Source organism: Plecotus auritus (genome assembly GCF_963455305.1).
Source record: "Plecotus auritus genome assembly, chromosome: 9".
NCBI classification, from domain to species: domain Eukaryota; kingdom Metazoa; phylum Chordata; class Mammalia; order Chiroptera; family Vespertilionidae; genus Plecotus; species Plecotus auritus.
The window spans coordinates 8,611,202-8,632,732 of record NC_137783.1 but is presented as its reverse complement, the minus strand read 5'-3'; the positions used below and the strand labels follow the sequence as shown (position 1 = coordinate 8,632,732).

Here is a 21,531-nt window from a genome sequence, read left to right as displayed (position 1 = left end):
TTACAGTAAGATAATAGAATAATTGCTGCTGTTTTTTTAAAATATATTTTTATTGATTTCAGAGAGGAAGGGAGAGAGAGAGAGAGAATTCAATGATGAGAGAGAATCATTGGTCAGCTGTCTCCTGCATGCCCTACACTGGGGATCAAGCCTGCAACCCAGACGTGTGCCCTGAGAATCGAATGGTGACTTCCTGATTTATAGGTTGACGCTCAACCACTGAGCCACACTGGCCGGGCTGCTATTGTTTAAACCACTATGTTTTGAGTTGGTTCATTACGCAGTAGATAACTGGGACAGGTAATTAATGGGGAATTGTGGTCAGAGGCTATTGTGGGGGCTGTTGAATCTATCTCCAAAGCTCATGTCCTTGGGTATTACTAGACTGCCAGAGACAGAGACAAGACAGAGACAGAGACAGAGAGAGGAGGTGTTTTTTAATCAGACACTCCCGTTTACATTCACGTATGTGTGGGCACATCCATCTGTTCTCAGTGGGAAATGCTACCCTCCAGTTTGCTGCTGTGACCTCATTGGAACTTGCATACTACTTAGTGATGAAATACAAAATCAGAAAGTGGGACCTACTTGGCTCACAAGTACATGCACAGGCACATAGGTACAAAGTTGGGGACTTTGGACCCCCTTTTAATCAAGCTTCTTTCCTCTTCCCAGGCTTGTGGGAAGATTGGACCACTGTTATTAACCTCGTTTTGTGTATTTGTGCAGATTAAGCTCTTAAGTGCACACAGCATGTTTTATCATCACCTGCTGTTTCCTTGAGGCAGCGTCCAGACGATAAAGCTGGAGTATAAAAGCCGGCCTGGGCACTGGATCCAGAGGGAGAGGAAGCCTGGACCGTCTGACAGGGTAAGTCCCCTTTGCCATTCTCCCACGATCTGTGAAGGACAGGCTGGGCCAGTGGTCGGCAAACTGCGGCTCTGTTAACTAATGAGTTTGCCAACCACTGGGCTGGGCGAATAGCCTGGCATCCGAGTCTGCTCGTTGCCCCGGCACCCCTTGATGAGGCTGGTAACGTCGGAATGTATTGCAGATGGTGAGCATCTGGGCAATCGCACTCTTTCTGCTGGGAGCAGCCCAAGGTGAGAAACAGCACACCTGCCCCGGGGGGAGAACTGGAGCCCAACGTCTCCGCTCTGGCCAGAGAAACTGAGGCAGCTGGGACAACTTCAGATCCAGAAAGAGGCGGGTGGGGCTGCCACTACCTGGGAGCGAGGCCAGTATGAGGGGGGCCTGCTTTGCAGCATCTCCCCAGCATCCTGCCTTCATGCCGGGGTGCCCTAGGTCAGACCTTTCTGGGTAAAGCATTAAACATCTGCCCAAATTAACAAATTGACTTACCAATGCCCATTCTCACGTTTGTTAGATAAGTATATTTGAAGAGCTGAGATGGGACACAGACCTTTGACCCAATGGGACTGGTCCCGGACCAGATGGTGGTACTAGGGGCAGGAAAATACGGGTGGGCAGAGGTGGGTGTCTGCACGGTCTTCAGGCTGTCCCCACGCAGGGGAGTGACCAGGCTGAGCAGCAGTGACTCCAGATCCCAGGTCCAGAGTTAACCCTTGAGCAAGCCACCTTTCTCCACAGGAAAAGAAATCTGCTATGGTCAGCTCGGCTGCTTTTCCGACTCTGAGCCCTGGGGCGGGACTGTCATCAGGCCCCTGAAAGTCCTTCCCTGGAGCCCCGAGAAGATCGGCACCCGCTTCCTGCTCTACACCAATGAGAACCCAGACACCTTCCAGGTGAGGCCGCTGTCATTTCAACATCATTGTAGCTGGGGGAGGGGCTGTGCCCACCCCGCACACCAGGAGTTTCTTCCCTCTGTACCCACCTCCTCCATAACACTGCCCCACCCCAGCCCTCCAGCTGCACCCTCAGGCCTGGACAGAGCAGGTCTTCAGTAAAAAGTTGGCTTGAATGAATGAATGGCTCACATTCCCCAGAACCTCTAGTTGGTTATGGGATTCAGTTTTGGGCAATGAGCTTACCAAAGAACGCTACGAAAGGTATGACCTTGAGCCACAATCCAGACCCAGTGGAAGCAGTGAGTCCTGACATGGGAAGGTGGGGCCGGAAAAGGGAGGTCAGGGTGGGCTTCATGGAAGAGGGGGCCTTTGTGCTACATTTTGGAAGGCTATAGCATTGGGACACGTAGAAAACGGAAGAGAGAGGCAGTCCTGACTGGTTGGGCTGCAAAAACATGCAATCCCTCTGCGTTTGTCACAGAATCTCCTTCCCTCTGATCCATCAACGATTGAGGCATCGAATTTTCAAACAGACAGGAAGACCCGGTTCATCATCCACGGCTTCATAGACAAGGGCGATGAGAGCTGGGTGCTGAAGATGTGCAAGGTAGGGGCCGGCTCCTGTCCCTGTGACCCACTCTGCCGGCCACTGCCATTGCATCCCGCCAACGTCCCTGCATCCCTTTAAGCAGTCACAGTAAATGAGCTCAAAAGGCAATTCAGCTCCTCTTTACGAAAGTAAAATTTCCTTTCCACTGGACTGCGTCTGGAGCCCGAAACGATGACATCTGCTATGTGGACAGACGCGTCCTTGCTTCTGGCTAAATCAAGGTTAAGTGTTGTCTGCTGCCATGTCCAGTGAGGGCACTGGGAATTCCTGTCAAGGAGGAATTCTGTTCTTTTTGTTCAGATTTTCCCCCATCCCTGAGAATCAGACACGTGTTGCTAGGGCCATTTCTGTGAGAATGAAGAACTGAGATTGGCCGGTGACTAAAAAGGCAGCATAGAAACTGCCCAAATTGTATGCAACATAGCACCTGTTGGTCAGAAGAACAGGCAACAGGCAAACACACTCATGTGCACATACATACACATGCAAACACACAGAATATACCATTCTCCTTTCTTTTTGTGTAGACACTGGTTCAGTCTACTTTCCTGGCACCAAAGCATTTACCCAGCACACCATTAGTAACCCTGATCTATAACGCCACCAGGAAAAGTTACAAACCAGAAAACTGAAGGCATGCTGTGTTTGCCCTTGGTTTTCCAGGCATTTAGCTCTGTCTCACAATGAATAAGCACTTTCGTGTATATGCTGTACGATATAGCTGATGCCCCCCGTTCTCCAGAGGTTCCTCAGGGTTGCTTTAAAAATAAAAGTCCTACAGAATAGCCTCCTGTATCCCTGTGTGTGTGATCACACAGATTCGGATCATAGATGTGAAAAGATTCAGAGTGGATTTTACATTTGTAGGGCCGTTTCTTTTTTCTTTTCTTTTTAAATATATTTTTATTGATTTCAGAGAGGAAGGGAGAGGGAGAGAGAGATAGAAACATCAATGATGCGAGAAACTCATTGATCGGCTGCCTCCTACCACTGGGGATCGAGCCCGCAACTCAGGCATGTGCCCTTGACCGGAATCGAACCTGGGACCCTTCAGTCCGTAGGCTGACGCTCTATCCACTGAGCAAAACCGGCCAGGGCTCTTTTCTTCTTTTAATCTTTGTTGTTGAAAGTATGACATATGTTCCCTTTTCCCCCCCATTGACCTATTCTAACCCAGCCCTGCCCTCCGCCCCAGGCCTTCACCACCCCATTGTCTGTGTCCATGGGTTATGCATCTATGCATGCAAGTTCTTTGGTTGATCTCTTCCCACCTACCCACCCTCCCCTGCCTTCCCTCTGAGGTCCTGCATCTGTTCCATGCTTCCTGTCTTTGTAGGACCGGTTCAAATTCCAGCTGGCCATGTGCACTGCCTGGCGGGACTTCTAACCTTCGATTATCAGTTCCTTTAACCTCCAGGAAGTTTTCCTTTCAGAATTCTTCTTCCTCTTTCAAATCAGAGCAGTTCTATTTCTCAAATATGTCAGCATGTGTCCTCTCCATGAACGTCTATGCTTTCCTGACCCTAAAATCAGGAAATGATGCTTCCCTCTACCTTCCAACTTAGTCAATGCCCAGCAGGCTGGGCTGAAGGCAAGCCCGCTGATTGGCAGCAGCGTTGCCGAGAGGCTGAAAGGGCCCCTCGAGGTCAGACCCACAAGGACATTAGACACCGGCTCCCAGAGGTTGCACTTGAGGCCTTCCCTTTTCAAAATGGGGCTCCTTTAGGGATGGAATTGTTCCCCCACCTAAGCAACCTTATTGAATTTGGTGGGGGGTGGCGGGGAGAGGGAGAGGAGGGAACCAGAGCTGCCAGCTTTCCTACCAGCTGGAGAGAGAATCTGTTTGCATTCACCCGGGGTGACTCCTAACTGACAACAGGTTTCCCTACGTCTAGTTGATCGCAGCGCCCACCTGGCCAGGACAGGGCACGGCCAGTCGTAGCTGCTAGCGACGGTCCCTGAGCCCTGGCTGGATGTGGCTTCAAGGGCCCGAGGGCAGTAACGCCTGCTGTCTCCCACCAGAACATGTTCGAGGTGGAGGAGGTGAACTGCATCTGCGTGGACTGGAAGAGGGGCTCGCAGACCACCTACTCGCAGGCCGTCAACAACGTGCGCGTGGTGGGCGCCCAGGTGGCCCAGATGCTGGACGTGCTCAAGGTGAGTGGAGGGGGTGGTGGGGCCGCCTGGGAAGCAGGCGGGGCCCCTGGTCTCACTTGGGTCAAGAAGCCGCTGGCATTATAGATTTAAAGAAGAATGAGAAAGAATTGCTATTTCTCCTCGCGTCTTCGAAAACTCTGAAAGTCGCCTTAGTGGATTTTCTGAGAGGATGGGAAAGCGCTAAAAGCTCACACTGGGGGCTTTTTTTTAAAAAAAAAAAATATTTTTATTGATTTCAGAGAGGAAGGGAGAAGGTGAGAGAGACAGAAATATCCATCATTGATCGGCTGCCTTCTGCATACCCCCTACTGGGGATTGAGCCTGCAACCCGGCATGTGCCCTTGATCAGAATCAAACCTGGGACCCTTCAGTCTGCAGGCCAACGCTCTATCCACTGAGCCAAACCGGCTAGAGCCACACACTGGGGGCTTTTATATTGCCTTCGATTAATGGGCAAAAGAGCTGAGGCCCAGAAAGCTTAACTGGTTGCCCCCTCAAAATCAGAGCAGATGAATGCGAGTTATCTTTGGGCCCCCAAGCATCTAGCTCCAGGGGTCCCACTATACCAAGTGGGCTCTGTTTGAGGGAAACGGCTTTTCGGGGAGAGCCAGGGGAGCCAAAGGCCTGTGTACAGTTAGCATGTACCACTCCACTGGCCCGTTGTTGGGGGTCCTGTTGATGGCAGGGAACCCCTTCTGCACAATCAATTCAGCTGTGTCTTCCTTTTCCCTAATTCTTTGTCTAAGTCACTAATTTTCAGTGACTCTTTTGTCTGCCAGATGAAGGTCCCAGCCACTTCTGTCTGACAGTTCAAGGGTCCATGAAAGAACCAACTGGTTCTAACTGCCCCGCAGCAATCCAAACCCGGGGTGTTTGTACTAGAGGCACTGGAGACCAATGAACGAGTATATCTGGGTGAACATCAGTGAGATCAACATGTGCCCACTCCTTGTACCTCTGTGTTATGTTTGTTCATCCACTGTTTGGGGGTACGGTGTCAGGAGCTGTGCTAGGAGGTGAAGAGGATGGATGAGGGTCCAGGCCCTGGAGGAGCTTATAGTGGAGACTTGACAATAGAGTGTGGTCAGGTTCTGGTGGGGAGAGCCCCGGGCTGTATGGAAGCAGGTGGGTGGGTGTGTGGGGCTGATCGGGATGGGGCGGCAGTGGGCTGATGTGAGCTTTGTGGATGAGAGCTGGGCAAGTAGTTGGGGAGATGAACAACTCCAGGAAGGATTCCGAACCAGGCCCAGAGATCAGAGACCATGACATATTTAAGGGCCTGAAAGTTCTCCAAAGGGTTTGCTAGAGAAGAGTCTAGAAAGATCCGTGTTGAGTCAGGAAAGCTCTGAGGCCCTGGTCATGAGCTTGGACTTGATGCTAAGGGGAGAGGGAGCCACGAAAGGCCTCAGCAGAGGAGTAACAGTATCAGGTTTGCACGTCCCAAAAACCACCGCACAGAAAAGTCCTCAAAATGCCATCTTTCCTCTGCAGACGAACTACAGCTACTCACCCTCCCAAGTTCACCTCATCGGCCACAGCCTGGGAGCCCACGTGGCTGGAGAGGCAGGGAGCAGGACTCCAGGCCTGGGCAGGATCACCGGTAAGGCCCAAGCAGTGGGGCTCTGGGTTTTTCCCCAGTAACCCCACCACGTGGTACAAGACTGCCGTCCAGCTCAGAACTGGCCCCAAGGAGACTGTCCCCTTGGCCGCGGCAGGGAGTTTGCACCAAGCATTTCAGGAGGCCCCCTGGGAAACAGGGGGTGGTGGCTTCGTTCCTCTTTGTTTCTCTCTGCTACTTCTGCCTCTGTCCCTGTCCCTTCTCTCTAAAACCAGGTTTCCTGGTGATGTGGGTTGCTCAGCAGCACTTGGCACCCAGGAAAAGGCAGAGTTAGGCTGGTAGGAACGTGGGCTGGTATAATTCAGAAGGGTCCATATTGTCAGGGGAGAGAGGAACCTCTCCCCTGCTCTTTGAAATCAAGGGCAGAATAGAACATGGAAAGTATGCTTCCCTGCTCACTGCTGGGACAAGAAACCCAGCCACCAACAGGGCTGAAAGCATTCTTTTAGCCCAAGCAAAGCCTTTACATTGTAACAATAGCAACAAAATATTTCTGAATAATAATAATAATAATAATAATAATAATATGATACTAATATAATTGCTATAGTTAGCATAGTTTAAGTGCCTAATTATCCCCAAACACTACACAAAGTGCTTTACATCTTCTCACTTAATCCTCAGAACCAAAGAAACAGGCTCAAGAAAGTGAGTGGCTTGTCCAAGGTTACGTAACTAGAGGTAGAACTGAGATTCAGACCCAGTTTTGCTGTCATTCAGCTCAAACAAGTCTCTAACTTTATAAGGACTTTTCCTTTTCTGTTCAACAGACAGTTATGTTCATGCCTTTTTGGCTGCTCTGACCAAACCTTCAAAAAGCTGTTGACAAATCCAAGAGCCCTTCCAAGAAGGAACTTTATTCAGGAGAAAATAATCATAATTAACATTTTACTTATACACCCATGATGGTGTGCCAGGCACTTAATGCTCCAAATATTAACTCATTTATTCTTATAACAACCATATGGAATAGATGCCATTATTACGCACCCCTACTTTTATAAATGGGGAAACAGAGGTACAATAAAGGTCAAGTGATTCACCCAAGGTCATGCAACTTGCCCAAGAAGTAGCCGAGTGGGGCTTGGAGCCATGCAGCCCAGTCCCAGAATCTTGTTCTTACCTACAGTACCACTTGCTTCAAATTTGGGAAGTGAAAGAGAATGTTGAAGAAGAAAGATAGGTGAATAAAGGAGGGTATCTGATGTAGAAAAAAAAAATCCCTGCTCCAAAGGAAAAATCTAAATGTCTTTGTTCATCTGCCCTTCCCTATCCATGCCACTGGAGCCCTCCTGCAATGAGCAATTGAGACTCTGTGTCCAGGGGGCCATGGCACTGGACACTTCCCTGTTGTGGCACCCCTTTGGTTAGACGGTGCGTGGCCTGAGCAACCGTACATCTCGGTCCTGTGGCCACCACAGCGAGGCCTGTTGCCTGCAGCACTGACCATCTCTCTTAGGGTTGGATCCGGTAGAAGCAAGTTTCCAGGGCACTTCTGAAGAGGTCCGACTTGATCCCTCCGATGCTGCCTTTGTGGATGTGATTCACACGGATGCAGCTCCTCTGATCCCCTCCTTGGGTGAGGCCAATGATGCTCCAGCTGTGCGCATGTGTAATGGGGTTTTACCCAGGAGAGCCTTGCACTGGAGAAAAGCTCATTGTTGTTCCCAACATTGCAGGTTTTGGAACGAGTCAACTGATAGGTCACCTTGACTTCTTCCCCAATGGAGGAGAAGAGATGCCGGGATGCAAGAAGAACGCCTTGTCACAGATTGTGGACCTGGACGGCATCTGGTCAGGTAAAGCCAGACTGGGGCACCACCTTCCTGGGGTGGGCAGCGCCTTTCCCATAGCAGATCTTAACAAATAAAACACCCTGCTCTTTAAAAATATACAACCCCCCTTCTAGACCTTATTTCTGAAAACTGTAGCTATATATCATTTGTTATATCTAAGCTCTGCTGATTTTGTACTTCTTAAAACATGGTTGTGTACGAGCAACAAAGAATTACCAAACTGTTGCTTAAAGCTCTAACTCCAGCAATAAATTGGTAGATACACATAACAAAGTAAGGGAAAACGATAAAAGTTAACATCCTGACTCAAAGAGAATTTGTCTGCCAATTTCTCCCTTGGGAGTCAGTGGTATGCTTCAAGCTTATGAAACTGGCGTCATTTCAGTTTCCATGGCAAAACCATTTGCACAGGGAGAGTCACCATTCCTCAGTGTTGAGTCAAGAATGAGAAGCAATCACACGTTAGGAAGGTTAGTGTGGAGACTGGGCTATTCGAGGTGGTTAGTCTTTGTCATTGATCAAGTGCCCCGGGATAAAGGGCATTCTTCAGATGCAGCTCTGACTCTGTACTTAATAATGTTAAACGTACGATGGATAGGCAAATTTTTCAGCCAGAGGCATCATTTGGCATCATATAGGTCAAAACCCTTAGTGGTCTGACCAGATCTAAGGAGTAAAGATTTTTATTGAACTCAATCAAAATGGCTTGGCAAGTATGGACACTATCAAAGCAAATATTAAGGATAAGACTTGTAGGTTTGTCTTTTATAGCTTTGTGAGGGTTTGTATGGCTAGGGCAGCCTAAACTCTCCATCAGTGATGGCCAAGCAAGTTCAGCCCAGGCCTGGAAGGTAGGAATCTGTCCCTTGGCAGGAGTTATGGAAGCCAAGGAAGATTGTAAGGAGTGAGATGCTGTGAGAGTGATAGGGATGCTCATATACAGCCACCTAAAGCTACTCAACCTTCCTTTTCATTTGCATGAAAGTGTTGAAGTCACCCTGGTATTAGCATGTCTAGGAGGTCAACGTCACATCTGGTTGTGTATTTAAGGACCTCCAGCTTGGTGCCTGGGACACAGGATGGCAGAGGGTAGAGGCGTGGACTCATGAACCACATGGGCTTGGGTTTAATTCCCAGCTCAGCCATTTACAAGCTGTACACTGAAATCTGAGTGTATAATCTATAGATCTTCCTGCAGTTAAGGATGGGATGGTATCCACTTCCTGGGAAGAGTGAGGAGGACGTGGACAATCCATGTGATGTTCTCAGTACCATTGCCCAGCACACAGAAAGCACCCACTATGTGCTAACTGCATTAATGTGGCTGGATTTGGGACTTACCTTAAATTTCTGAAAATACAGTCCCACCTTGGAACCATCCCACCTGGAGAGGCAGAGAAGTTGTCACAGCTCCCTGACCACCTGTGCGGACTTCTTCATTTGTTTCCCCAGGAACCAAGGACTTCGTGGCTTGCAATCACCTAAGGAGCTACAAGTATTACACGGACAGCATCCTCAGTCCTGATGGGTTCACTGCGTACCCCTGCGCTTCCTACAGGGCCTTTAAGTCTGTGAGTTTTTGCCCCACGCCGAGTCCCACTGTGGGACTGTTGTCCAGCTGTGTTTGGAATCTACGGTACCTGCTCTCCTGGTTCTGACCCTCCTCTCCTTGGTTTCACTGGCCCATCAGAGTCCCTGGTCCTGTGGGGCAGAGGGATACAAAGCTTTAGGCAGGCAGTGGTTAGCACTCCAGATGAGTCACATGGGTGAGGAAGACTGGAAAGTCAGAGAAAAGAGCAGTCCATTCGAAAATCAAATGAAGAAGCACAGACTGTAGGAAAATTGCTCACCTGGACGTATGGATCTGAAAAGGACAAATTCATTCCTTACAGACTGATGTATCTCTTCTCATTAGAACAAGTGCTTCCCCTGCCCAGATGAAGGGTGCCCGCAGATGGGCCACTACGCCGATAAATTCGCTGGCAAGGCGAGCCCGGAGCAGCAGAAATTCTTCCTGAACACGGGCGATTCCAGCAATTTTGCCCGTAAGTTGCACCTCGACTTTCCCTCCCGGGTAAAGAAAGCTTAGTTTCTGTTCTAAGCAAAGGGCTTGTCTCTGACCTGAAACATTTATGGACACATTTTTATTATCTTAGAAAAAGGACATTTCCACCCAAACCATCCCATTTAAGATTCGACTGGGGGTTTAGAAAGAGCCTGCATTTCTCCAATTTTATTTCTGTGGCATGAAATGAGTGGAAGCAAATAGTACAACTAATGGGATAGCAGCAAGTTGCACGTCTCTGTGGCATCGATCCCGAATTTTTACTGCTCCACAGTTCATGGACCCTTTTTACCATTTTTAAATTAAATTTATTGGGGTGACATTGGGTAATAAAATTAAATAGGTTTCAAGTGTACAATTGTATAAGTCTGTGATACATTACCTGTATATTGCATTGTGTGCCTACCACCCAGAGTCAAGTCTTCTTCCATCACCATGTATTTGACCCCCTTTACTCTTAAGATTATGTCACATACATACACCTGTTCTTCTATTAATTCAGCAAATATCCACTTGTTATCAGCTCTTTGCTGGGCTGAGCCCCTTAAGAAGCCCAATTCCAGTCTCTCCATTCTCTTCCCACCCCCCATCCACCAGTACCTGGTACCCAGGGGCTGCCCCTCTGGTGGAGGGTGGATGGGAATCAGAAAGGGGTGATTTCTCTCAAAAACCTGCCGGATGGACTAGGTCATGGGGTACAAACAGGGCATGTTTGGGTCACTTTGCATGGACCTTGCCCATGATGGGTCCCTAAGATGTTTCACTGTAAAAAAGAGACTGTACTATATAAATACATGAATATAAAACCTGCCTTACATAGTCAAGTCAGGTTTACTGAGACATAATTGTTTACAGCAAAATTCACCCTTTGTAGTGGATAGTTCTATGAGTTTGGACAAATGACTAATCATGTAACTACCTCCACAATCAAGACGTAGGATGTTTCCATCACCAGGTACATTTTTTTAAAGACATTGGTTAATCAACACTTCCCCTGATGCAGTGATGCATGAAATACTTGCCCATAGTTAAGGACAACGTAAGCATTCACACACGTTGTGTTAATTCCTCAGCCAACATTAACTGATGGAACACAGACTATGCTAGACACTGGGGGTGCAGGGAACAAGACGCGCTGCGCATGAGACTTCTAGCCCAACAGTGAAGACAGAACCAGAGCCAGCAGCTATAAGGGTGTTGTGCCTGGCGGGCCCTGACCAGAGGGCCAGAAACAACATCTCTGAGGATGTGAAGGACAAATAGGAATTAAGCAAAATATGTGTATATATGTGTGTGTGGTTTTTTTAAAATATTTTTTTATTGATTTCAGAGAGGAAGGGAGCGGGAGCTAGGGATAGAAATATCAATGATGAGAGAGCATCATTGATCGGCTGCCTGCTGCACACCCCCTACTAGGAATGGAGTCCATAACCCGGGCATGTGCCCTTGACCAGAATCCAACCCAGGACCCTTCAGTCCGCAGGTCGACACTCTATCCATTGATCCAAACCAGTTAGAGCTGTATGTGTGTTTGTTTATACAAAGGATGTGTAATGTGTGTGTACATGTGTATATGAGTGTGTGTTTGTGTATGTGAGTGTGTGGTTTTATGTATATAGATTATGTTAGTGTGTGGTTATCTTATATAATAGAAGCCTAATATGCTATGTGTCTGACCGTCAGTCACTATGATGTGCACTGACCACCAGGGGGCAGACACTCAGACCGGTAGGATAGCTTGCTGCTGGGGTACGGTTGATTGGGACTGGGCGAGATGGGCCGGACACGCCCTGGAGCCCTCCCGCAGTACCTCCCCAGCCCCAATCATGCACCGGTGGGGTCCCTCAGTCTGGCCTGAGCCCTCTCGCAATCTGGGACCCCTCGGGGGGTGTCGTAGAGCCAGTTTCAGCCCGATCCCCGCAGGCCAGGCCGAAGGACCCTGCCCTCTCCAGGCTCCCAGGACCACACTGCTGAGCTAGAGTACCAGGTGAGGGGATGAGCGTCTTTTCTCTTTTCACCTTACCTCATGGGACTGTCACTCAGAGCAGAACGGTCCCAGAGGACTTTCTGCAGTGAAAGAAGTGGCATTAACCCCATGCGGCAATGTAGCACTCAGCATGTGGCTAGTGAAACTGCAGAACTAAACTTGTAATTTGATTTAATTTGTATTTCCATTTCAGCAGCCATGTCTGGCTAGTGGCCCCTTGACTGAGCCGTGCAGATCTGAAGGGAGACTCTGCTAAATACGTATTTCCCGTCAGGGCCTACTTGGAGTTGCAGATTAACCCGTAGAATCTCTTACACTTTAATGCCTCCATCGATGTAAGGGACAGAGACAGGCATCTGAGATGTGGGTCAAGTATTTTGTGCATGAATAACCTGACCTCTTCCATCCCCTGTGCAGGCTGGAGATACGGGGTTTCCGTCACAATGTCTGGGAGACTGGTCACTGGACAGATCAAAGTTGCTCTGTTTGGAAATAAGGGTAACACTCACCAATATGACATCTTCAGGTAAATTTCCTACCTTAGCGCCCCATCTCATCTGATGACGTACAGGGCCTTCAGATCCATCACTCAAATGCTCACCATCTCTTTATCTGTCGGTGGATTTTAAATTCTTTCCTTTGTGAACCGAAGTTCATTTCAGACTTCCACTAACAACTTTTCCTCTCTATTATAAATCCAGGCATTTCTTTTTTTTTAAATATATTTTATTGATTTTTTACAGAGAGGAAGGGAGAGGGATAGAGAGTTAGAAACATCGATGAGAGAGAAACATCGGTCAGCTGCCTCCTGCACACCCCTTACTGGGGATGTGCCCGCAACCAAGGTACGTGCCCTTGACCGGAATCGAACCTGGGACCTTTCAGTCCGCAGGCCGACGCTCTATCCACTGAGCCAAACCGGTTTCAGCTAAATCCAGGCATTTCATTCTTTCTCACGCAATAGATCATATTTTTAAAAAACAAATCTAATTATTACTCCAGATATCATGCTTTCTATTTTGTTTAGTAACATGTGCTTACGTTAAAACAAGTGGATAACTTGTCACTATATAAATAATTCTCCCAGAAAAAAACCATGTGAAGGAATTATATAATTTTCTATAAGAAAGTTTTGAAGACAAATTGACCTGAGTTTGAGTAACCAACACTTAAATAATGGTTTGATTTCTGGCTTTTCCATGTCTCCATCCTTTATTTGGGAATCAATTTGGAAAAATACTCCCATTAATTGAGAGTAGGAAAGAGCGGCGTGGCCTTATTTGGTCACTGGAAGTTGTTTCTGTGAAGGAAAATGCTCCTATTTCTCTTTCAAGGGGCGTCATCAAACCAGGCTCCACCCATTCCAATGAGTTTGACGCAGACCTGGACGTGGGAACAATTCAGAAAGTCAAGTTCATTTGGAATAACCACGTGATAAACCCCACCCTCCCCAAAGTGGGTGCATCCAAGATCACCGTGCAAAAGGGAGAAGAGAAGACTGTGTATGTATCTTTACCAGTTTATGCCTAAGGGTGTTTGCAGAGATTCCTGTTTGTAGGGACAACTCAGCCCAGAAAGTCAAGTTATGGAAGGCAAGGTCAAGACAGGTCTGAAGTGGGACTCTACCACAGAAATGTGGCCGATGGCATCAGATATTTGCTTCTTGGTTCTTCCATTTGTGAATGGAGAGTCTTCTGTGCCTCGGTTCCCTCACCTGTGATGTAAGACTCGTGAGGATCCCACGAGTGTCGTTGCCTGCAGCCAGTAGGAGCTCAATGTACCGTAGCTACTGGACTGGTCAGCCAGGTCCCCAGAGTGGCCGAGCCGAGGGTGAGCCCAGCTGGAAGCCAGTGTTTGTGCAGGGGCTGCATGTGCTTGTGGAGAAGAAGAGGGGACAGAGGACCCAGAGACCAGGGCCACTTCTGAGTAACGGCTGGCCTGTCCCACAGCCCAGCTGCCTGTCACTGGCAGCCCAGAGGGCAACCACTTCCCCAGTGATTGGCTGAGGCTATAACCCTAACGCTTCCCTCCGTGCTTTGGAATTGTGAATCAGCAAATCCTTTTGCTGAACAAGGCCAATCACCACGTAAAGGCCAGCACTTAAAGAGGGTTCTTTTTCTCCACAGGTACAACTTCTGTAGCAAAGACACTGTGCGGGAAGACGTCCTGCTCACTCTCACGCCCTGTTAAACACCAGGGTTAACATCAATAAAATCCAATGATGCATCAATCTCTGCACAGTCTGTCTCTGGTCTCAGCTGCCCCCTGCCGGGACATTTGGGAACTGAACATCTTAGAACTCCCAAATGTCCTGAGCATTTCCATCTATTTGGGTTTCTTGCCGTTGACTTCTGATCACACACCCTTTTCCCGCAGCTTCCTTGGTCCTGGTGGCCACTGTTCCTGCCTCACCTGAGAGGGTGGGTGTTTGTGCCTCAGCAAAGCCTTTCATCAGACAGACAAGGAAACTGAGGCTCAGGTGGGGGTCTTGCTGTTCAAGCACACAGTGTGAATCACAGTCCCCTCAGGACTGAGGGCCGGGCCCCTAACTCGAACTCCACCTCTCCTCCCTGACTCTGCCATCATCTTGAGGGGTCATGGAAGGACCATACTGTGGCATGGGAAGGAACATGCTATAATGTGGGAAGGACCATGCTGTGGCTTGGGAAGGACCATGCTATGACATGGGAAGGACCATGCTGTGGCGTGGGAAGGACCATGCTATGACATGGGAAGGACCATGCTGTGGCGTGGGAAGGACCATGCTATGACATGGGAAGGACCATGCTGTGGCGTGGGAAGGACCATGCTATGACATGGGAAGGACCATGCTGTGGCGTGGGAAGGACCATGCTGTGGTGTGGGAAGGACCATGCTATGACATGGGAAGAACCATGCTGTGGCGTGGGAAGGACCATACTATGACATGGGAAGGACCATGCTGTGGTGTGGGAAGGACCATGCTGTGGCGTGGGAAGGACCATGCTATGACATGGGAAGAACCATGCTGTGGCGTGGGAAGGACCATGCTATGACATGGGAAGGACCATGCTGTGGCGTGGGAAGGACCATGCTATGACATGGGAAGGACCATGCTATGACATGGGAAGGACCATGCTATGACATGGGAAAGACCATGCTGTGGCGTGGGAAGGACCATGCTATGACATGGGAAGGACCATGCTATGACGTGGGAAGGACCATGCTATGAAGTGTCCTTCGTGGTGGTAAATTCGGTGGTGATGGGACCACTTGGTGGCCCGGCTCTTGGTGAGGTACAGAGCTCCAGCACATTTGCAGAGCGCGGACAGGCTCCCAGGCCCCTCTCCCTGGGCCGGCTGCCTCGGAGCCCTCTCTGCCTGCCTGGCAGGCGCCACTCCCGGGCAGCTCAGCACTGAGGACGAAAGGCTTCTAAGAGGAGGGAGACTTCCTATCACTCTATGGTCCCAAACCACCAAGGAGCCCTCAGCTGCTCAGACCTCCCTGTGGGCCCCACCCACGCAGGTGTTCTTCACCTGGGAGGGGGTATTCTTTAAGGTGATCATCCCCAGGGGGCTGTGCAGGTCTGGGCAAGTCACCCCTCCCCAGAGTGTCTCCCCTCTTGGCCACCAGGCCTCGCATCCCACACAGCGGTTCCAGCGGATGTTGTGAGGGATAAAGGAGCGACGGTAGTGAGGGCCTCATAGTTTAGGGCACGAGGCAAGTGCTCAATGAAAGCAGTAATGATGAGGGTCGGTGCGGGGGGCACCGGGCAGGGGCCCCTTACTCACAGTTCTGCCCAGCACTGGCCGTGAACTGACACCCTGGACAAGGCAACACCATGCTGGCAAAAGTGCTCCATCCACAGAGCGTTACCAGCCACCAGCTCTGGGCTGGCTCTGGAGGGCGAGGAGAGCAGAGCCTTCCATTCAGTCCTCTTCCATGCAGGCCTCCAGGCGAGCACAGTGGGAGGGATGCCCAAAGCAAGGATGTCCCAGAACAGGGTGGCCCAGAGCGGGGAGAAGCAAGGCGGGGAAGGCTCCGCACCATCCTTGGGTCTAGGCCAAGGCTTGCAAGAAGACTGCAGGCTGGGAGGCCAGCCAGGAGGAGGAGGCCCCTGAGATATCCAGGCAAGAGGAGAGAGGACTGTGAGGACAGAGAGGAAACCGGAGGCATCATGGAGGGGGTGGGACTGGTTGGCCACAGGTGACAGCCTGTCTCACCTCCTCCCCAGGCTCACAGATATGGCCGATGACTTGGGGAGAACAATGTTTAAACAGGCCCCCCAAGGCTGGGGGCTACATACTAGGCACTCAGTGAAAGCACTGCCCTGAGCCATGGATGACTTGGGGTGACTTGGGGTGACCTGGGTCTTGGCTGCAGGCCCAGTGGTGGCCGTGTGCTCTGGGCAGGGAGGCAGCGGGTGGAGGCTGAGCTGGGGATTGAACCTGCAACCTGGGTTTGCGCCCTGACCGGGAATCAAACCAGCGACCTTTCGGTGCATGGGACGACACTCAACCAACTGAGCCACCCCGGCCAGGGCTGGGCACAGGCCTCTTTAAAGGGCCTTCGGGTGATTCCCACGGGGAGCCCCGCTGGGATACAGTATTCAGTGACGTGCAAACAGGAGCTCCGCTCCCAGGGCTGTAGGCCTACCGGTCTCTGAGAAATTATTAATTTTATGCTTTCGTTTGGATGACAATCCACATTTCAACCCAGGGAACAGCCAAAGCTTTCTCTCTCCTGCGGTCCTTTGCCGCAAGACTCTTGTTTCCTGGGTCGCTGTGCAATGAAATGAGGTTCATGAGAGGGTCCCCGGGTGGGGAGAACCTTTAGGAAGGCGGCATCCACGTGTTCACTCAGGCCCGGGGAACCGTGGCATCTGGGACTGCCCCTGTGGATGCCATGCCCAGGGTCCCAGGCTTAGAGAGCAGAGTCGGCTCTGGGACATGGAGGAGCCAATATGGAGAAGAGGGAGGGATGGTGGAGGACTGAGCCTGGCGGGGCAGGAGGCAGGCCTGGGAGGAAGACCTCGGGGACAGGTTCCTCGGGGGAGATGGAGAGGCAGCCGCCTCCCTGGCAGGGGGAACGGCAGGTGCAGATGCTCAGAAGAGGGGAAAACAGGTTCATTCCAGAACAGTGAGTCCTTCTTCCAGGGATGTGACTGTCCGGTGAGGGGGTGGCAGCGATGAAGCCGGCAGGGGCCACGTGGTGGCCTGATGAGTCACCTCGGGCTGTCATAATGAAGTGCCACCGACTGGATGACTCAGACAACGACTGGATGACTCAAACAATAAAACGCGTTCTCTCACAGTTCTGGGGGCTGGGAAGTCCGAGCCCCGGCTCCGCTGGCCTGGCTCCGGCGGATCTCCGGGAAGAGCTGCCGCAACCTTGGCCACGCCTCGGCTGGGGGCAGCATCACCAGCTCCTTCCTTCACGTCCACACGGTGTTCTCGCTGCGCGCCTGTCACTGGTCCAAATTTCCCCTTTTATAATGACACCAGTCAGCCCGACCGGACTCCTCCTTCCTGTGGGCGACCCTATCTCCAAACAGGGCCATAGTCTCAGATCCTGGGGGTTAGGACTCCCAACATATCTTTTGGGGGGAACATAATCCACCCCCTTACAGTGGCCAACTTGGTAGGCGTGCTTTAGGAGCTTGGACGCCACCTAAATTTTACCTGATACCCCACGTTACTCTCTTTAGAAGAAGCCCAGATGACAGAGCCCGGGGCAGGCCCTCCTCCATGGGCTGTCTTCGTTTGAAGTTGTGTATTGATTTGTGGGCACTTGGTGTCTGTGCCCCATGGACCATCGGCCGCATGAGGACAGGGAGGGAGGATGTTCTGCTCGCTGTTGTAAGAACATCCCTCAAGGCTGGAAGCGCGCCCACGTGTTGTAGCCACATAAAAATAGACGTAAGTGCCTGGCCGGTGCAGCTCAGTGGCTGAGCTCATCCCATGCACCAGGAGGTCACAGGTTCGATTCTCAGTCAGGACATATGCCTGGGATTGTGGGCTCGATCCCCAATAGGGAGTGTGCAGGAGGCAGCTGATCGATGTTTCTCTGTCTCTACATCTCTCTCTCTCTCTCTCCCTCTCTTTCTTTCTCTCTCCCTTACTCTCTCTAAAATCAATAAAAACATATTTTTAAAAAAAACAGACATGAGTGAATGAACAAACACGTGAGACATGCATCTGAGGGCATAGGGAGCACCCACAGGATTAAGCGGGGAGGATGACCTGAAGGGGGAGGGGCAGGGACCTAGAGAGAGGTGATGGCAGCCTCGCCAGGGCAAGGGCGAGGACAAGGACAGGGGACTGGAGGGCACACATAAAAGAGGTGCTGAAGCAGAGGAATAAACAAACTTGCGACAGGCCCAGGGTGTAGGAGGAGGACCCAAGCTACCCCCGTCCCCCCAGGCAGCTGCTATGCCAGCTGGCAGGGCTCCCCCAGGCCCTGACCCTGCTGCCACCAGCCAACAGGTGGCAGTGAATGACTTTTCCCACAGGTGCTGGCCTTCCCCTTCTTCCCAGGGCAGACAGCTGGCGGCATCTCAGAACCTCAGGTCCCCAGAAAGGAGAGGGGAGCTGAGCTGGCGCTGCCACGGCAGGCAAATGGGAGACAGCCTGGGCCCCCCTGGCCTGCTTCAGGCCACCCTGCCAATGAGACCAGGGGGTAGCTTGGTGCAGGGACAATGTTCCTCAATCAGTGGTCTCATTCCACCCATTTCACAGGTCATCCACTGAGACCTACACAAGGAGCGAGCAGCAGCACAGTAGGAGGTGGAGCCCTACGACCAATGCCTGCTCTTCCAATTGCCCTTAAAGGAAGCCCTAGAACCTTTCAGGACCTTGGTGGTCTGGGCTGTAAAATGGGACTAAACAGGTACTCTATTTCTTGAGCATTGACAGCTCTAAGAGCTACGATTTGATCACTGCCATTTCCTCCCAGGACACCGCTTGACCTAGGCCACTCAACTGCTTTCCGACGCTCAGCCCTCAACACCTGTCCTTGGGGTTACACTCCCCAGATGTGTTTGCTCAGCTTATTCTCATTACCTTGGATTTTGTCACCTCTTGGGTGATTTCTTATCCTCGGGAAGGGGGGTTCGGATGGTGAGCTCCCTCGGGTGACTGTTGCTTGAATAGGAAAGGAAGGTCTTTTCTCTAGGTTTCAGTTTCCAACATTTCTTGTAGGATCCCAGATTTGAAAAGGACCTTAAAAGTAGATCCTCTAATCAACCCTCACCTGATTCTTGGCTTCTGTCCGTCTCTGCTCAAGTCGTAATGTTATCCAGGCGAGACGGGGAGTGAACCTCACCGAGAAACTCCTGTTTCCCAATGACTCTGACCTTTGGAAAGTTTTTCCTTACAGTGAATAAATCTGCCTGGGTGAGTCCCTGGAGGACAGGGTGACCACCATCTGCCCTTGGCATGTAGAACAGGGCCGGGTGACCTGGAAATAGCAAGGGCTGAACTAACACCCGCCCCTTTCTCTCCAGCTCTGCCCTCTGGTGGTGGCTGTTGACCAGATGAAATGCCACTGAGGTGAGTAGTTCCCTGATTCCTGGACTAATCTGTGGCTGGAACCAGGAGGGCATGGTGATGGGACCCACTGATTATTTCAAGACAACTTACTAAACCTTTGGCAAAAACTACACCCAAACCACAGACTAGGTTGGCTGCTACCAGTGTGGGCTGCTAAACAGAAACCCAGGAACTACACTATTTTGAGCCCTTCCCTGAAAAGGACAGAAATCCTCATTCTGGAGTCAGGAAAGGAAGGCACCCAAAGCCTAGCGAGTCCCCCCAGGTGGACCCCAGGTGGACCCCAGGCCTCTGAACCACATCCTCCCTCAGGGGGGAGTCCAGTGGCCAGCTGCACCTGTGAGGAGCCCCAGTGACAACGGGATGGCCCACTCCAAGGGCTTATCTAGGGGACTAGGTACAGAGGTGGACAGGCCTCAGCAGCAGCTGGAAGCTCTCCATCCTGGTGGCCTGCAGCCCGGAGGGAGGGAGCTGTCATAAGAACATGGAAGGAGCTGGGTCCATGGGAGAGAAGTGCAATGTTGCCCAACCCCAGCACAGATGGGAGGGAGCCTGCGTAGAGATACTCTAATCCTTCCCCCTCCCCTCTGATCTCCCTGAGGCGCCTCCCATTGGCTGAACCCAACCAGAGGCCCAAGGGCAAGGCCAAGGCAGGCCACAGAAGCATCCTCCCGGCCACAGGGCGCGGAGGGGAAGGCAGGAGAGATCTGGAAGTTATCCAGCTCACCAGCCCCATGAGTCATTCGCTTCCAAGGTCTCATCCTTTCCTCCAGCAATGCAGCAATGCCTGCTCCAACAGTGATCACGGCACCTGGCAGGTGCTGTGCTCGGCTCTGGCCACACCGAAATGACCATACACACCGCGAGCCTCCGACCAAGGCAAGGTCTACCAGGCGTCCTCAAACTACGGCCCGCGGGCCACATGCGGCCCGCCGAGGACATTTATCCGGCCCGCCGGGTGCCGCTGCCTGTCCTGCTTAGCAGCCGACTCATCCCGGGCCCGCAGTGCGCATAGGAATTTGTTCATAGTTGTTTTTTTAAACTATAGTCCGGCCCTCCAACGGTCTGAGGGACAGTGAACTGGCCCCTGTTTAAAAAGTTTGAGGACCCCTTACTAAGCAAACAGCCACGGAAATATGCTTACCAGCTGGGAGATGTCCCATGGAGGAAAGATGGGAGCATGATGAGAATGCAAAGGAAGACCTGGCCCCACTCTGCGCAGTGAGGAAGGCTTCTTGGGGCAGGGGGATGCTTTGACTTGGTCAGAAAGGAGTGGGGATGGTACGTTTTGGGAAGAGGAAACAGAATATGCAAAGACCCCAGGGTGGGCACTTTCCAAAACTTCACACAAGGCCAGCCGGGCCGGTGCGCCCGGAATTCAGTGAGCAACAGAGAGAAACTCGGCCCGGCGGTGTGGCTCAGTGGTTGAGCGTCGACCTATGAACCAGGAGGTCGCGGTTCAATTCCAAGTCAGGGCACGTGTCTAGGTTGCAGGCTTGGTCCCCGATCCTGCAAGAGGCAGGCCGGGCCACCTCCACCTTCTTATCTCCAGGTCAGAGTTCAGTCCACGCAGCTCAGAAGTTCTTTGGAAATAGACTATATGTTTTCCAAACAAAGCTGTCTACTTCAACAGTGTCTGTTTCACTCTTTGTTGCTCAACAGGGTTGCCTTTGTTCTCTGTCCAGGTCCCTGGGAGGCTTCTCTCCACCCCCGGAGCAGAGGAGACGCGTGTCCTCATACCCAGGCGCCTCCCCGGAACAGCAAACCTGCAGACCCCATTCCTGCCAGTAATGACAGGCACCAAGACGGGCTTGGGCTCCTGTCTCCGAAGGGATTTTGAACAGGAGGCTTGATGTTCCCTGTTCTCACCCAGAAACACAATCTTTTGGCAGCTGAACCTGTAGATTCAGATTAACGGGGTCCTTTCCTGTCCCCAAAGTCTGTTTTTTCCCCCTCCAATCTCACTTTATAAATAACCCTGCTCCCCGGCTGAGCTGACT

The 21,531-nt window shown here is 51.2% G+C and overlaps 1 protein-coding gene across 1 annotated transcript; it reads left to right on the top strand.

The window, feature by feature from the left end:
- The first annotated feature begins 845 nt into the window (after positions 1-845).
- LOC308257658 (inactive pancreatic lipase-related protein 1) lies at positions 846-14,236 on the top strand. The gene is made up of 13 exons (XM_080687769.1): positions 846-870; positions 1,055-1,103; positions 1,612-1,766; positions 2,251-2,376; positions 4,402-4,536; positions 6,028-6,136; positions 7,614-7,733; positions 7,834-7,953; positions 9,403-9,521; positions 9,866-9,995; positions 12,420-12,528; positions 13,337-13,504; positions 14,129-14,236. The coding sequence occupies exons 2-13, from the start codon at positions 1,055-1,057 to the stop codon at positions 14,190-14,192; spliced, it is 1,404 nt and encodes a 467-aa protein (XP_080543895.1). The 5' UTR covers positions 846-870; the 3' UTR covers positions 14,193-14,236.
- Positions 14,237-21,531: the final 7,295 nt, after the last annotated feature.

Excerpts from the sequence above, each read along its gene's own strand:
- LOC308257658 (XM_080687769.1), top strand. The coding sequence starts at position 1,055 with ATGGTGAGCATCTGGGCAATCGCACTCTTTCTGCTGGGAGCAGCCCAA. Across the intron at positions 1,767-2,250 it reads AGAACCCAGACACCTTCCAG|AATCTCCTTCCCTCTGATCC; the intron begins GTGAGGCCGCTG and ends CGTTTGTCACAG. Across the intron at positions 4,537-6,027 it reads AGATGCTGGACGTGCTCAAG|ACGAACTACAGCTACTCACC; the intron begins GTGAGTGGAGGG and ends TTTCCTCTGCAG.